General features: G+C 38.2%; 1 protein-coding gene across 3 annotated transcripts in view; it reads right to left on the bottom strand.

The window, feature by feature from the left end:
- The window catches only part of LOC5564407 (lachesin), a 489,285-nt gene that overhangs the window by 68,309 nt on the left and 402,227 nt on the right, over window positions 1–18,749 (bottom strand). For all 3 annotated transcript variants that reach the window (XM_021844222.1, XM_021844216.1, XM_021844229.1), the window contains exon 5: window positions 16,654–16,754. In XM_021844222.1, coding sequence (XP_021699914.1) covers window positions 16,654–16,754 — 101 coding nt within the window. The remainder of the gene's footprint in view (window positions 1–16,653; window positions 16,755–18,749) is intronic.

Raw genomic sequence — 18,749 nt, 5'->3', positions numbered from 1 at the left:
AACGCACACACGAAACTAAATGACCGCACTTAACCTCCTGATTTAGGTTATTGACTTTTCTACTCTAACGAAAGGAACAAAAAGTAACATAAATTTTAATCTAAAAGACTTCTCACATTTTTTAAACTATTACCCAATTAAACACACCGCGACACTAAAAATATTCACACACTCTCGCCTCTTCCACGGTCCAGGTCAAAATGAACGAGTAGAGATTCTGAAAGTCCTCAAATAAGGTGTGATTTTACATCTTCGTGGACGGAAGTACGTAAAATCACCGAAGTAATTTCACGACCTTTTCAAACGACGATCCTCATCAACTACGAATGAGAACCGATTGAAGCGCTATCTCTTTCGCTACCATTCCATCTGAATGACCTGTATCGTTCCTTCTATTTTTGAACTCCGATCTATTTATAACGATCGTTAACGTTCGGGCTTGAACTTTGAACCTGAGGCTTATTCGTGTTTCGTGGTGTAGTGTGTAAGGCGACAGGGACTTTTATTTGACATAGTATTGGTAGAAGGCGACTTGTATGCAAGTTTTGTATGCGGTTTTGGAAAAGTGCATTTCATTGTGAACTGTGATATTGAATATCGCATATATTTAAGTGAACTATTGAATTTGTTAATTTTGACAATGAAATAATATATGATTAAATGAAAAATAAATTAACACGAATAATAAATTAACATTGAAGAACATGAAAAAATAATATAATTATATAACAATTTATGTACAACTATATACATATTGAATAAATCTTAAAATAATATTTACAAAAAAGTGACCATGCTACAAAGAGTTTAAGATTATTGTCTATAATCAAGGATTCAAATTTTGGAATTGCAATGCCCCTGGCTTCAACAATGGAATTTGTTAATGTTTCATGAGTATTGTCAATATCAAGTTTTGTTTGTGGAGAAATGTTAACATGAAGATTACTATTAACATATGTCTCATATATATTCCAGTCAGCTGGAAAATAATGGAAAGTGGAACTGATAAGATTGAGAATCGCTTCATGGGATATTTGAAATGTAACAGGGACATGACCAGAATCAGAATTTTGCCCCACCGGTGGGGCAAGAGTTCGAATCTAGTGTGGGGCAAAAGTTCGATGACCTAAACACAAGATATCGATACTTTTATGACAGGCCAGAGCGTTAATGATTAACGGGTCGCAATGATTAATTAAATGATAAATGATTAAATTCAATTTTATCTTGATTAATGATTAAAATTTTTGAAGCCATGATTAATGATTGTGATTGATGATTAAGCCAAAGTATGATTAATGAATATGATTAATGATTAAATTAAAGTTTTAGATGATTAATGATTATTATTAATGATTAAACTCAGTATGAAAAGTGATTATGATTAATGATTATGATTAACCCACGTGCCTGATGTCAAATTTGATCAAAATTTTCAATTTTAATATAATACTTTTAAATTATCATCTATCTTATTTATATTTAGAACGTCGCGACCCATCGTGAGTCCGAACTATACAAATCTCGTCCAGCACGTGTGTAGTCTTTCAATACCTAATAACTACTCTCGGCTACTAGGCATTCAAGAATAGAAAGCGTTGTGTTTGGATGAGCATCTCATTTTTCCGAAAGTGGTTCACTTCGTGAAAGAGGACCGTGATTATTGAGTTGAAATTGAATTCAGGATAACTTCTCAGTCCATGAGTTCTCTCGTGGTGTAGGGGTAACTCGCCCTATCTAGTGAACAGGGATTCGTGAGTTCGATTCTCACCGAGAAGACATGTAACCTTATCGCAAATTTTACATCAATTTTCCCATTTTTTTAATCATATGTGTACCAATAAATTTTCAAGAGTGTGATACATTCGTTGCATACTTGAAGGTGGTTAGGGCATCTCATATAATTTAATAACTGTTTTTTTTTATTACTCTTTGATTAATCGTTAATCATTCATTAACTATGTGGCGAATATTTTTGTTTTGTGAAGCGTAGCTTGCGACACATCGTTTTAAGGCTAAGTAGCCCGTCATTCGTTTTGACAGCCATGTTGATTTTCCAGCTTGCAATTTTAAAGTGATAAAACTCAGTCATCATACTTTTTCAGTTATGTCAGTGCAAAACCAAGTGTTTTTCTTCAATTCGCAAGACGAATTAGCCACAATCATCAACGCTCAGTACTAATTTCAATTACGGCCTACTTCGCCATAAACGGATGTTTCAAGCGTTATAGATCAACTTGAACATATGTCGATATGTAAGGTTTGTCGATTTCCCCGGGAAAGTATTCAAAATATTGGTAAAAAACTAGTTGAATTTCAATACTTCACTTTATAAAACAGAACAGTGTAGAATCAGTAAGGCGAGCAAACCCCGGTAAACTCTTATATGTCGCTTATCTAATAATATGTTTATTGTACATATAAAAGTCTAATGACATTTGTTTGCCTTTCTACTGATTTTCTGTATTTTTTTTTTGTAAAGTGAAATGTTTAAATTCAATTAGTTGTTTATTCATACTCCAATGTTTCCTCCAAAGTGAAAGTGAAGCATTATATTGGTAGTTGTGAAACCTAGCTTTCCATATATTAAATTTCATGAATTATGCAAACCAAGCCATCGAATTCATTCTCAAGGGAATTATTGAAGTAGATATTGGATTTTTCGGAAGAATTGGCTTGTTTATGTGTATCCAGTTTTTTTTGTATATTCTGAATCTACGTTAAAGTTTGAACCAGAACCCAAGGTTTCAAAATCTTCCGTGCCCTAGAACTAAACTTTTAAATCAATTTCAATATCAATATTAAGATATTGAAGCGCAATAAAATTGTGATGTACTTAGAAAAATGTGATCTTCCGAACTAGCTACAAAACACTGTAAATATTTAATCACTAAACAGCTCAATTCTTTGAAAATGTTGAGCTAAATCAGTTTGAACATTTGGTAGGAATTTTCTAACGAGATCTTTATGAAAAACTGGAAAAATATTTTTTCAAACTATGTTTCAAAGGAATTTCCGCCCTTCCTTGATTTGAATCTAGATATCAGTGAAAACAGTTATAGATTAAAAATTGGCTGTAACGAAGTTCAAACGATTTTTATATCAGATTTATTGGTTTCTGTCATTTAATCATTGGCCTTTGAATAATTAATCATTAATCAATGATTATTAATCAAAATAATGATTAAATGGCATCTCCCTAAGGCACCGTCCACAAATCATGTAATGCTCGATGCAGGAATGGGGTAGGCTCATGCGGTACGACTCAAACGAAATTTTGAAAGTTTTCATACTCAAAGCATTACAGATAGGGGAGGGCTTTCCTCGGGGTTCAAAAATTTAAATTTCTAGCGCTTTGACGTACACAACGAATGAGCAACAAACATGAAAATGAATGGCTTTATTCATTATTGAAGAGAACAATTCAAATTAAAAAGTTTTAAGCATGGTTTATCGTATATAATCATCAAATGTTGAATCAAGATTAACTTAACGCTTTGCTATATTCAGTGAATATCTGCAGGCGATGTTAGACTTCAAACATCAAACGTGAACAAAGACAGCGAGAACTATTAAAAGAAAAATCACCTACTAGGGAAAAAGGACTGATTTTCGATTTTCATACAAAGTATACAGAAATCTTATGAACGACTAAAAACCTAGCGCTAGGTCAAATTTTGGTGATCAGCCTCTATAAACAGAAATTCTTCATGTAGTATGGTACCGGGCTTCCAACCGGGTCTTTGGATTCGAATCAAATACGACTAAGCAAATGCACCGTCGTACATGGAGGAAACATTTAAGGGTCTTTTTTACTATTATGATAACGTCCTTGGATACAAAGCAAAGCCATTCTGTGCTTGGTTGGATTTGGAACTTCCTTGGGCATAAACTGTCATTGTTCTTGTCACACGACATAAGAAATGCAAAATTTATTTATACATTAGAAAGCAATGTGGAAATTTGTTAAATTTTGTTCAATGATTGATTAAATGTTTGACTTATGATTAAGATTATAATTACTGAATAAAATTAGCGATCTTTATGATTATGATTAGTGATTAATGATTAAAACATAATATTTCAATGATTATGATTAGTGATTAATGATTAATTCTTGATTTTTTGTGATTAATGATTAACATTTTTGATAAATCATAATCATTAATCATTAATCATGATTAAATTTATGATTAATCATTAACGCTCTGTGACAGGCATACTTTAAACCAGCCATAAACTTATGTTTACAGAAAAATACACACTTAATTTTCATCAAAAAATTGCCCAAAACAGAGTTAATTGTAATATACCCAAAAATAGCAGTTTTTCGCAAAACAAAGTGAAAATTCGAAATTTTGGTGACTTTTTTCGCATGATCAGGCAAATTTCGCTAAATTTGAAAATAATATGATAATTTTAGGCAATTTACTAATTTTTACATGAGTCAAACTTTTGCCCCACTATGGGCCAAAATTTGTTTCCAATCATTTATGCAAAAACTAATACACGTCAAAACATCCTTATGAAACGCCCTAACATAAAAAATCGAAAAAGATTGTATCATTATTTGATTCCATGCAATGAAAGTTCGACTCACAATTACAAATTTCACGTCAAAAAACAACAAATACCCATAACTTTTCCAAATCTCAATCGAATATTATGATATTTGGAGTGAAAGTCTCTAGATTGAATAGCATTCGAACCACCATAAAATTTTTAGGTTTTGTTTTAAAATGAGCTACAAATCTCAAAAAGAAACTATTGCCCCACTCGACTTATTGCCCCACTTTACGTTTATTACGCTTCATAGACTGTGATGAATTAATGTTCATGCCATCTCATCAACCTTGCGTCTAAACCATCATAGTTTGCCCCGAGTTTAGCAGCATTTTGTCTTCTACTAGACCAGAAAGTTCATTTCTCAACCTTGGCATGCCATCACCGTGCTCATCTCGTATTTGGCCCGACCTGGTCAAGTGCACTATTATTCAGACTCGTATCCGTGTACTGTCATTTATTTTTTTATTTTCATTTATCATAAAACGGAACTACCGCGCGTGAAAAGCACAACTACCTAACTGCACATTCAAAAACACAAAAGGCCAAACCCCTCCCTGTTCCCTGCTTCCGGATCCAATGACCACCAGGCTGAAACTCGGTACCGTAAACTGGGGGAAAGTTGATCAATATTTTAGAGCTTTCTGTATTCACATGTTATCAATTTTATTTATATAAAATCATTACTTCCCTGAACTCTTTCAGCCTTTGTCATCTATGTAGGCTATGCCTTTGAAAGCTCTGAATAATTTTACTATAACTTACCTTTTTGCAAAACAGTTGAAATTTACCATTAGACATCCAAAAAACTAGAAACCATTGAATGTCAGGGATGCAACTGAAATGTTAAGCATCCTGAGAGCCATTGTAATTCGGTTCCGAACTGGTCAAATTCGCCTCAGTGATCAATTCGCCTCCGGATGACGGTACCGAGTGTTTGGCAAGGAAACATAAAAAAGACAGCTTTCCATGTTCGCGCGCGTTTCCACTGAGCTGTACAGCTGAACTACTTGAGTAAAGCCATAACTTCCACCGTGGTGAGTAACGACACTGGCTATGGGAGGTGAAGGAAGCTTTCCTTCGTCAGTGCTAGAAAAATTATATTTTTTCATCTAGCTATTCACAGCTAGAACGTTCGCTAGGTTCACTTAGAACCCAGATTACGACTTGAAGCGTGACACAGTGAAAAAAGCTTCCCTTAGTTTTATCGTTCCCAACGTGGTGATGTTACGTTTCCATTTCATCAGTGGCTTCGACGGACAGCAAAAAGGTGTTAACTACAAACGGTCACCGCCAGAATGGCACCTGTCCATGGGCGTAACAAGTAGGTGTCAGGGGGCATTGTCTCCTCAAAATACACTGGTTTGTCAAGAAGACTGACATCTAATTTGATTTTTTTTTTAAGATTGTCTTCAGCGTTCAAAACTGTCAAATATTGATATGATTGAAATTTACCAGAATTCTGCCAAGGATATTTTCAGCCAAACTTGAGTTTTTAACCCATACAAGAAAAATGGGTGATAATTGTCAAGAAATCTGTCTATGGTTTTCTTTAAATATTCCTCCAAATCTTGTTCTCAAGATTTTTCCAAGGACTTCCTTTAAGAATAAATCCCAAATTTTTCCCTGTTGTTTTAGATAATTTCTTTAAAGAGAAATCTTCCCTTAACGTTCCAGAAAATTTTAGTGTAATATTGAAAAAAAAAATGGATAAAAATTATTAAAAAGCTCCTCCAAATGGAGATACAGTATGCACTATGCGTGATTTTTAGTTCTTTTTGCATATTTTCTAAAGAAGCCATGGTAAGAATGGATCATTTATCAATACTTTGAGTTGCACCTTCATGAGATAACGGTGGCGCGTCGATTCACTTTTCAATTGTTTCAAGGGAGTAATTGGGATTTAAACAATTCCTTGCAATATATTTTTCAATAATTTTAAGAAAACATTTGTGTTTTCTCCAATTGTACCTTTATATGTGTTGGATTTTGCTAATAGTAGTTGTTTTTGGATTTTGCTTTTAATACATTCATTAATTATCCCGAAAATTCCTTCTACCTCCTACACTAAAATTCTCAAAAATGCTGTAATAAAAAACCATAGATATTTTATCAAAAATAAAACTCGCATAATGGTTAGTCCTAAAAATATGATCAAATGAATCTTTCGAAGATTTCTAAGAAAAAAAAATCCATTTAAATTGCTTCCAGAGTTATTCTTTTTACGTTGCTTCCAGAATTACTTCAGAGAAAATTTGTTAAAATGTTTACAAAAACTCTGAACAAAATTCTTCCATTATCCTGTGGCAAGGGCCTTAACTGATATAAATAATAATAATCTTGAAGCAGTTGCTTACAAGACTACTGTAACCGTTTGTTTTCGAAGATTTGCGTGTGTGTTCGTGTTTTTATTAATAGTAGGGTACAAAAAAGCTTCAAAAGCCTGGCCTGTTGTGTGTTGGCACGGTGTGGGACTCACGTTAGGCGTGCTTAACCACTAAAAAACTTTCCCTATTGCTTCTGTGCCTCGATCCACCCCCCTGGAACTACATCTAGGCAACTTCATCGGGGGAGGGCGTTTGCCCAATTGGCGGTTGAAGATCTCGCCGGGGCTTTGGACAGCTTTCTGTGCGACGACGCATACTTCCCTTGGGCTGACATCGCGTCAGAGCCCTGTTGAACTTCTACTGGACGCTCATGTGCACTTCGTTGCTCTACGACGACTCGTTCTCCGCTGCTGCTGTTCGAGCTCTCCTGGTTGACCAGTTGGATGCCGAGGTCGGTCCAGCGATTCCGGTTGAAGTATGACTTCCGGATCACTGGGGCCCCGACGACCCAAAACTGGTTTGTGACGATTGATGCTACTCGGCCTAGTCCCCGACGGTGGAGCTAGCATACTCCGGCTACGTGCTTCTATATGTTTCGATACTGGCCGATGGAGTGCCGAAGTCAAGTCAATGATTCGAGATTGAGTTGAATCAATGATCGGCCATATTGGATAAGACCATAGACGCGTGAAAAGGTTTAGTTGGAAAGAATATAATTTGTAATGTGTTTTGGGTTTAGAAATTGAAATTCATTTTAATGTACAATATTGGTGTCAGATTGAAGACTTGTTGTACCGTGATAATTACACTTTTTTTTGGGATTTATCCAAGTGATTTTTCATCAAGTCGACCTACTGAGATGAAAAGTACTTGATGCAGCATAGGTTAAACAATGTGATGCAAAAAAAAAACAAAACTATTTTCTCTAATTTAGCAAACTTGTGATTTTTGCTTGATAAGAGATTGAGAAAATGATTAGGTGGAAACCAATCAAGAAAGAGATTCATGATAATTTTCTGCGTTTTCGAGCGGAAATAAGAACTGTTGTAGGGGGCCCAGTTGGATGTTTTACATGTTGGACAGTAGTGAGGTACCTAAGAGAGAACCATGGTAGGGTGCCTAGTTGGAATTTTGATGCAGTGGATCATGGCAGGGTGTCCAATAGGAGAACTGTGGTAGGGCACCTGGTTGGAATTTTTAGAGAAGTGGGCACTCTACCAAAAGAAGAACTGTGATAGGGTGCCCAGTTGAAGTAATGGATGTCTTTAGAACTATTAAGATTAATTAGAACAGAGTGATCAGAAATTTAACCGTGGTAGGCTGCCCATAACTGCATAACAGTCACATTCGACATTTTTGACAAATTGGAGTTAATACCGGGGAGAGTCATCAAATGATAAATACTTTCGATCAACTTACTGAAATCTGTGAGATTGTTCTAGAAAATTCGAAAAAAAAAAATACCAAGTTGTTTTGTCACAATGGTAATTATAACCGCATAACAGTCACATTGAGATTATAAATGAGCCTCGTAATGTAATAGCAATGAAATTTCTATCAGATTTATTTTCTGACTATTCACCTAGTATGCGATATGAGTTGAACAAATTATCAGCCTAAAATAGGCACTTTTGAGTTCCTGGTAATTTTTAGAAATTTTAGTTTCCTCTCATACTGCCATAAATTACACACTTGGTATTCCATTTAGGGGAAGGGGTGGTAAAATGAACACCTTAAGGATATCATCTTGTTTCTGATAGAAAAACGAGCAATTTGTATAGTTCTATCGCACAACATCAAAAATAGGGATGTAATCTATAGCAGCGACATAGATTCAGATTAAAATAGCTAAATTTTCACATAGTTTCGTCGCTATCAAAACGCGATGCAAATGTTCATTTTACCTGCACTATGTGGGTAAAATGAACAGCGGTTGGTGGTAAAATGAACACCATGCAAAAAACGTGAGCAAAACAAATATTTCTGAAAATTTTCATTGCCCCACTGAAAATACATCCATTTATGATTGTAACCCATTTAAAAATATTTCTAAAGGTATCAGATTTGACATCATATCATAACAATATTCACCTCACTGAAAAACTTCAAGTCTTCCGAGCTAAAAGTTACGTCAGTTCTGATTTTCAAACGTGGTTTTCTAAAATCTTAGTTTTCGTTGATATTTTCACTTCAATTGACCTCCGTATCAACTCGAACTCCCAGATTTATGCTCTAAATCGTCCGTGCGTGATAAAAATTCATCGAAATTTGTTTTTTCTCGGTAAAAGGCACGGTGTTCATTTTACCACCCCTGTTCATTTTACCACCACTTCCCCTACTCAATGCCTACTTTTGTCGAATGTTACAAATATGCAGTTATGGGCAGTAGGGTACCTGGCTAATTATGTTTGCACATAACTGTGGTAGGGTACTCAGTTCAGAATCGTGGAAGGGTGCCCGATTGTTGCTATGAAAAATGCGTTAAAAGTTGAATCATGGTACGGTGCAGGGTTAACGTCAACGTCAGAGGAATTGTGATGGGGTACCTGGTTGGAGTTTTCTAGGATTATATACAATAGTTGATCGTGGCAGGACATATGAAAAGAACATGTTAGTAGCCTCCTACAATTCCTGATCATTATTTTATTAAGAAATGCTTTGTTAAATGAGCTTCTAAACAAATGGTTGTATGGATTCCTTTTCTTTCGTCTGTTTCTTTTGTCGATTTCTAGATGGAAGAGAGCCGGCCGATCCCGATATTCAGATGTGAAGAAATTGAAAGTGGGATATTGGCCAAGAAGTGGCAAGAATGAAAGAATTCACTTGAATACTATTTTGATGCGTGCCACGTGCACGATCAAAAGATGATGCGTTTCAAGATGTTGCACTTGGGTGGGCCACAGCTACAAAAGGTTTTCGGTACTCTTGAAGGTACCGAAGATTTTCCCTTGGTAATGTTGGAGAAGCGTTGGTACGATGTAGCAGTTGATTGTCTGGATGCGTATTTCAAACCACGTAAACGGTTGTGCTACTTTTCCCCGAATGTCGGTTCCTCGAATGTCGTTTCCCCGAACGCCAGTTCCCCGAATGCCAGTTCCCGAATATCCCGTTTCCCCCAATAGTCCACTTCCCCGAAAAGGTTTTGGCATTCAAGATTGTCGCAACTTCATACATTTCAGGGTGGTGAAATGAACTGGTCATCTAATATGCACCCTTCTTTATTTCATTGGCGGTTCTGTCAAGTTTTACCATCCTCAACATTTTTGCCAACATGTGTATAGCCCAAAATGACAAAATACCTCCTTCTTTTGATTGCTTATCGTTCTTTCTAGTTCACCATCTCGCCACTGAAGACTATTATAGTACCTATTTTTACTGCACCACTTTTCCGGGGAAACGGGTTATTCGGGTAAATAGCATTCGGGGAAATGGGTCATTCGGGGAACTGGCATTCGGGGAAACGAAATTCGGGGAAAAGTAGCACAATCCACGTAAACAGGATGTACTCGAATGACACAGGCTACGCGGTATGAAACAGGAATCGAACGAACGTTGTTCGCATTATGTGCTCCGTCTACGTCAACAATTAAAAAAATATGGGCAGCTCAAATACTCACAAGAGGTGAGGAGAGTGGGGACGGACCTGGTATAGTGGTTAGAACACACGCCTCTCACGCCGAGGACCTGGGATCGAATCCCATCCCCGAGATAGTCACTGACAAAAAATTGTAGTGACGACTTCCTTCGGAAGGGAAGTAAAGCCGTTGGTGCCGAGATGAACTAGCCCAGGGCTAAAAATCTCGTAAATAAAGAAAGAAAAAAAAGGTGAGGAGAGTTATGGAATAAATCATGTTATCGTGAAAGGCTGTACTTCCCAGGAACTGCGGCGGAAGATCCTTGAGAAGGATCAATTATTGTGTGACATCGAGGTGCTCAGAGAATCGCTTGAAAGCGTGCGGGTTCAAGAAAAGGAATTCAAGATTGGAAACAGTTGCAGCGAATCAGGGTACAACGATGTTGGGATAGTTCAGTAGTGCTGAAGCCACGAAAAGAGCGCAGGGAGGAGCGAATCATCAACAAGTTTTCTACAGCTGTATTTACGTCGAACAACGAAAGAATTTGTTTTGCGTGCGGTCATCCGGGACACATGTCCAGATCGCCTCTGTGTCCTGTGGAAGACCAGAAATGCCGACGACCCAGACAACCAGAATGTACGCATAACGAAATCACCTTTTGCGTTATGCGATGTTTATATGCGCAAAGTTTCACGTATAAGATGTTGCGAAAAGGCCTTATACGTACAAAAGTGGAGGCGATATACGTGCATATTTTATATGATGAAAAATAACATGCAATGCGAGTGTGTAAATTTTATTGCGAACTAGTCTGTTCTCTTATGCGACTTAATTTATGATAATAATGTTGATTTGACAGCTGCTACGGATTGGCCCGACTTACTTTGTACGAGTATACGGAACGAAACGAAATGTACGTATGAACTCATAAAACAGCGTTTTATGCGAGGAAACTCATCTGTCGAACGATAGCATCCACCATGTAATGCGGGTGTGATGAAATTTGTGTAACTAAACGACTTTGTTCGTTAACTGTTATGCGACTTCTGGTTGTCTGGGGATGCAAGAAACCAGGACATTTAGAGAAAGTCTGTCGTAAGCGACCCCTTGACACACCGCAGTCAGAACCACATGCAGCGTCACATACAGCACCGCGGCCGAGCGGAAAGTTTACTACACATTCTACACTGGGAGTGAAACGAACGTATTCGAATGTACGATTGGAGGAGCGAAGCTTGAAGTGTTCATCGATTCAGGATCAGACGTCAACCTTATCCTTATCACATCAGATGCCTGGGAGAAACTGAAGGCGCAACAAGTTGTTGTTTCTAAATGTGAATGAGGTAGCAGCAAAATATTGAAAGCGTACGCATCCAACCAATCGCTAACCATTTTGGGATCCTTCGAAGCGGTAATCGAGATTGGAAAACGCTATGTAGAAGCCGAATTCCTTGTGATTGAACATGGACAACGTAATTTGCTCGGAGACACAACTTCGAAACAGTTGGGGATCCTGTAGATCAGTTTGGATATAAACAGAGTTATGAAAAAGGGATCTACAATTCTCCGTTCTCTAAGATAACTGATACAAAGGTACGCATTTCTATGGACCCATCGATCACTCCGGTATTCCAACCGCTACGACGTATCCCAATTCCGTTAGAGGGAGCTGTTAATGAGAAGTTAGACGAGTTACTTCTGAGAGATATAATTGAACCAAAACAAGGCCCAGCGACCTGGGTATCGCCGTTGGTGGTTGCCAACAAGGCGAACGGCACTATAAGGTTATGTGTCGACCTACGACAAGTTAACCAGGCAGTTATCCGTGAGAGACATCCCATGCCCGTGATTGATGACGTTCTAGCTAAAATCGGTAAAGGGAAAGTTTGGAGCGTCCTGGATATTAAGGACGCGTTCTTCCTATTGGAGCTAGAAGAAGAGTCGAGAGATATTGTAACATTCATCAAACACCGTGGCCTGTATCGGTTCAATCGGCTACCTTGCGGCCTGGTATCGGCTCTAGAAATATTCCAGCGGCAGATGGATGAAATCCTTGCCGACTACGAGGGAACCTACTGGTATTTGGATGACATTGGATTAGAAGGGAGCTCGGTTGAAGAGCATGATGAAAGATTGAAGAAGGTATACTTCTGAAAACTTGAAGAAATAAAGGAAGCATTGTTTAACTAATCCATTGAATTTTATTTTTTCTAATTTATATTTCAAAACGTATTGCTCTATAGGTTCTTGACAGATTCGAGGAAAAAGGGGTTATTCTTAACTGGGAAAAGTGTAAGATACGTGTAACGGATTTTGTTTCTTGGATATCAGATCAACCCACAAGGAATCTTTCCATCAGAACCCAAACGTGATGCAATAATGTCGTTTCGTCAACCCCAAAATGAAAGCGAGTCAGAAGTATTCTGGGGCTCGCAAATTACATGGGAAAATTAATTCCAGACTTGGCAGCTATAGACGAGCCACTCAGACAACTAACTCAAAAAGGTGTTTAATTTCATTGGGGTAGTCATGAAGAATCTGCGTTTCGTGCAGTGAAACGAAGTATGGCAAGTGCTCCAAGGTTAGGGTTCTACAGGCTGGAAAACAAAACATCTGTAATTGCCGATACAAGTCCGCATGTTATTGGTAGTGTTTTTATCCAAACAGACTCGAGTGGGGATTCGTATGTCATCTGCTACGCTTCCAAGTCGTTGACAGATACTGAGAGAAGTCAGGTGCATAGGATGATTTACCATTGGTGTACAAAATCGTTTCATCAGAACTGTGCATGGTTAGCAACGTGCTTTTGCGTGGTGACAAGATCGTAGTGCCCAATAACCTACGTAAACGGTTTCTTCAGTTGGCTCACGAAGGACACCCGGGCATAAGGATCATGAAAACACACCTACGAGGAAACGTTTGGTGGCCAAAAATCGACCTGGAAGTAGAACGATTTGTCAAGGCATACCGTGGATGTTCCTTGGTGTCAGCACCAAATGCACCGGAACCGATGATGAAGAAAGATCTTCCGTTGCGAGTCTGGGAACAAATTGCTGCGGATTTTCTCGGTCCATTACCAAACGGAGATAATTTACTGGTCTGTATAGATTACTACAGTAGATATTTCGAAGTTGTAGAGATGTTGAATATTTTAACATCATCTACAATTAGAGAGATGCTTACGATATTTTCCCGATACGGAATACCCGAAGTACTTCAAGCCGATAACGGACCGCACTTTGCATTAGAAGGAGAATGAATGGAGAGGTGGAGCGTCAAAACCGATCCATTCTGAAGCGATTGCGTGCGTATAGCCCAAGAGCTTGGCCACCCAGACAACCAAAATGTACGCATAACGAAATCACCTGGAGGCTTTGTATGTGCAAAATTTCACTTATAAGATGTCGCGAAATGGCCTTCTACGTACAAAAGTGGAGGCGATATGCGTGCATATATTATGTGATGATCAATAACATACAATGCGAGTGTATAAATCATCTACCGAACTAACCTGTGATCTTATGCGACTTAACTTATGATAACAAATGTTGATTTGACAGCTGCTACGGATTGATTCGACTTACTTTGTACGATTGTACGGGACGAAACAAAATGTACAAATGAACTCAGAAAAAAAGTGTTTTATGCGAGGAAACTCATCAATCTGACGAGTTAATCTACGGTGTTTTGCGGGTTTGATGTAATTAGTATGAATAAACGAGTTATAACGTGAATTTTCATGCGATTTCTGGTTGTCTGGGCATGACTAAAGGCAGGAATTACGCAAGTATCTGATGATGTACCACTCAGCTAGGCCCCAGCCGAGCTAATGTTTGGTCGTAAAATGCGAACCAAACTACCACATGTTCCAGCGACGACATTTGATTCTGAGGAGGTCAGGGATCGAGACAGCTTAGAGAAAGAAAAGGGGAGAGTGTATAGGGATAATCGACGAAGAGCGAAACCTAGTTCTATTAAGGTGGGTGATCGTGTGCTTGCAAAACGAATGAAGAAAGACAATAAGCTGAGTTCAGAATTCGGACCGGAAGAATACAGTGTGGTTAGTAAGAAGGCTACTGAAGTTGTGATTGGGTCAACTGAATCGGGTAAAGAATACAGAAGAAGTGCACATCATTTGAAACCCATTTCAGCAAATGAAAACGACAGTACAGATCAGACTTCAGAAGTTGAAAACAATGCAGGAGAAGAACTGATAGTATTAGACAGTAATCAGGGAGAAGGTAGTTCCGAAGAGGCAGTAAGGGCGTCTAAGAGGATCAGGTCAGAATCGAAATTATTGAAGGTGGGGTGTAGGGTCTGAATGTATAAACCTTGGCTTTTTTATTATCTGTTCTTTCTGTTTTATCTTGTGGAACAGCACGAACGACGACCGTTCGTGCAGAAGAAGGAAACGACGACCGAGAATCGCTGCGGGCGAGAAATAGACGGGGAGAAGTATTGCGACCATCGCAGTGAAAGGATCGTTAGTGCCTAGTGTACGAAGAGTACCTAACATTGTGTGTTTTATATAGTGAGTTTTTAGTGAACATCCGAACAGCTTGTTCGATCAGCAAACCCCAAGAAAACCTTTTGGAAAACCCTACAAATACCTCTGATTGTCGACTGAACACAAATATCTGTTTACACTCGCACAATGCGAACCGAACACAATGCGATTGATCTTGATTCCGTCATCCATCACACAGGAGCATGTAACCATACTACACCAGGGTCTGCAGATTTCAATAATACAGTCAACAACGCCGACTCTCAGTAGGATCTGTATCGTTGATTTCTTCCTTGTGTCTTGTTTTCTTTTGAATTACTTTTTCTACACTGACACACCTACTGACATTCGGTGGCAACAAATCCAATTTCGCTTGTAAAAAAATTCATTCCCATCAGAAAACCCCACAAAAATATCCGCAAATTGCAAAAGTTGTGTTTTTATTAAAATACAATCATGATTCATCAACTGGAGGCATCACATTACCGTTTTCTTACACCAGTAATTTAAAATTCATTTGTTATTTTTATATCCAATTTTCAATTTAAGTGCCTCTAATTCAAATTGAATGTTTAAATTACACCAACAGTTGGTGAAACTGAATGTGTGCATGTGTTGCATCCACTCTCTTTCTCGTCGCATTCGCCTTCATATTCAGATTGGATTCATGCTAGTGGAGTTTGTTTTTGTTCGTTTTCGTACTGATCGGGTATCATTCGGATGAATTTTTATGTCACTGCTACACACTAGGTAGGGGAACTGGGTGTAAAATGCGCCGTTGGGGTAAAACGCGCCACCCTTGTTTTTTACGATCGACGTGCTTTGGGACGCTGTTCTTCACCCGAGATAATGGAAAAAGTATTAAAATGCTTCTCTATATATATTTTTATGTGATTTCCTGGCAAAAATCGTCAAAAACTCGAAAAAACGTTTTTTGCTGTTTTCGTTGTAATTTTGTGTTATTTTCTAGGCCATTTTTCAGGCCGATAAACAAAAGAACTATTGAAACTTTCACCGAGAATCGACTTGTGCACTCCCATAGTTTGTATTCCATGCGAAAAAAGTGTTGAATTCATCCTTAAAAAGCGTATTGAAGGACAACTCGTGGGGCAAAACGGCAACTCCTATTTCATAACACCAAAACAGCCGTTTGAATTCAAATTCCAGCAAACGTAATGCCAAGCTATAGTTACGTGCCAATTTGAACCTTACAAATGCACATTTTTCGAATCAGCATGTATACTATAATCGAACAATAACATCTGATCAAACGCCCTCATGTATGCAACGTATTTGCAAGCATGATTGCGCATGCCTGCGCGCGAACGACTAACGCCGAGATCATGTGGCGCGTTTTACCCCGCAAAAACTAAAAATGCAGATAAGCAAGCATTTTATAAAAATTGATTTATTAACTCCAGAAAAAAGAAAATGGATGGTTGTTTCTACTTTTTGATAGAAAGCATGTTTGTCTATGAGATAATGAATTAAAAAAGGCTTATAATAATGTTCTTCATAGCTAAAAACGCTTCCTTCCTTAGAGGGCGCGTTTTATCCCTAGTTACCCTACTCGGTGTTACGTATTTAACATAAGCATAGAAAACTATTCCTCAATGGTGCAGAGAGCATTGATCGCCCGACCCCTGCCTGATGGAAGCTCTAGCCTCGCCCATGCACTTACCGGCAGGTGAGTTTGACGGAACTTCCCTCGGGAACGATCACGTCCGAGGAGGTGTCTTCGGTGATGAAATCCGGTGGAATTACCACATCCAAGTAGCCTATCTGTAAATAAGAAGGAGCAGAAAAAAAAATAACGGTCAGATGAATAATGAAGTAGCACTTGGCACGTGTTTGAAAATTTCAATCTCAGCTCAAGTGGGTTTCTCGAGTGCTCTGCTCTCGGGAAAGCGAAACTGATTAGTGTACACATGGCCGGTGAATGCCTGTTGGAAAACAAACAGCAAAGTTTTAATTCAATTTCACCCATATGAATGGAACTGCAATCAATAATAATACGTAACAAACAATTGGAAAGAAGAATAGAGAGGGGGGCGGTGGTAAATCGTCAGCATCGAGTCCAGTTGAGGGACATAAAAAACCCTTCCCTGATGAGAGGTGCATTTTCACAGGGGCTCTCACGTTTGAGCGCTGTGATTCTGGATTTTAATTAAAAGTTAGAAGAAGTTACGTGGCTTCGGTTTATTTTGATACTGGCGCTGAATTTCCCGACACAGTAACAGTACACAATGGTCTGGGAAGCCAAATACCTAGGTTTAACTCGAAAACATGAAAGCTTTCAACTAAGCCAATTTTTATAATTCTGTCAGGTGATTTTGTTCATGTGAAAATAGTATTGAACAATAAGAGTATAACATTATTTCTATCAATAACTTAAGCAAATCGAATGTAAAAGTTAAAAGTATAATAAAAATTGATGAGATTTCAGCATTTATGAAGCAATCTCTAGTTCTACGATCATAGTTTTAAAGAGTTCGTTACTAATTCTTCACGGCCTTGTTATAGTAGATCTTGAGTTCGTTCTCTTTTACTAAATTGAAATTACGGTCAACTCTCCTTTACTCGACATTCCGTATCTCAATATCGAGTTAAAGAACCATGGTAAAAGTGGGTTTTCGTGGTTAATTTGATGGTTCCTTGGATCGCAATTACACTGCTTTTGTTTTTTGCAACTCGATGCCTCCCTAACTCGATGGTCTCTTCAATATCAAGTTATGGAGAGTTGACTGTAAAATAATAATCTTCAAAACAGAATGCAGAAATAATCCGATTTTATTCCACAAAACTATTAACGTTACCTCGTTTGACGGTATACAAAACGGTTTTTCCAATCCACTTTAAACATCATGGTTCTCTTCAGCATCCAGATCCGGAAATATGCGCTTGAATTACAAGGGCAGTAAATTTTGCTAAATAAATCGCACTTAATTTGGGAAAGCGTCTGTACCGTTACGCCACGCTGTTTTCAGTTCTGCTCTTTCCCATGAATGGTGCCACGCTATGGTCTCTGGATTAGTCAGTTGAAATGGAAATAATTTTTTTATGAGGGGGGAAAGTAGCCTTAATTCGATTAAAGCCAACGGCCGAAAACATCGTCGCATTATGCCAAAATGCAGGCATTATTTCCCTCTAAGCATCCGGGGTAATTGGGAAGAGCTTTGTGATTTTCATTGATTTTTCGAACTTTGGCAAAATGGATTAATGAAGTGAGGTGTAAAATACGCTGAAAAAATGACAAATTTGAATATCTATAATTTAATCATTTTACATGCACCTACTTATTCAGTTGATCCCAAAAGATTCAAATAAAGTTTCAATTTTGATAGAAATAAAAAACGGGATGTAATGTTCAAGATTTGGATATTCTGGCGAACATGACAGAAGATTAGATGCAATAGAATAGCATCCTTAACCTCTCATGGCCTGTTGGTTTTCATGTGCACTGTACACATTCCGTCCGTTGTCTTGACCCTCATTGCCTTCACCATCATTCAGGTATTGGGCGGTTTCGCTGATGACATCACCCTAGCGGTCTATGGCGAATCGATGGAACAGGTAGAGTTGACAGCAGCTCACTCCTCCATCTAGCTAGTTGAGGAATATATGAAGTCTAGGAAACTAGGACTGGCTCGTCACAAGACTGAGGTGGTGGAGGTCAACAAACGCAAGTCTGAGCAACGGGCGCTTATCTCGGTAGGTGATTACACCATAGGGTCCAAGTGATCCCTTAGACATCTTGACGACATCGACGACAAGCTC

The sequence above is a fragment of the Aedes aegypti genome, chromosome 1, assembly GCF_002204515.2.
Source record: "Aedes aegypti strain LVP_AGWG chromosome 1, AaegL5.0 Primary Assembly, whole genome shotgun sequence".
NCBI classification, from domain to species: domain Eukaryota; kingdom Metazoa; phylum Arthropoda; class Insecta; order Diptera; family Culicidae; genus Aedes; species Aedes aegypti.
The sequence above is the reverse complement of the archived record's forward strand: the minus strand, read 5'-3'. Positions and strand labels throughout refer to the sequence as shown.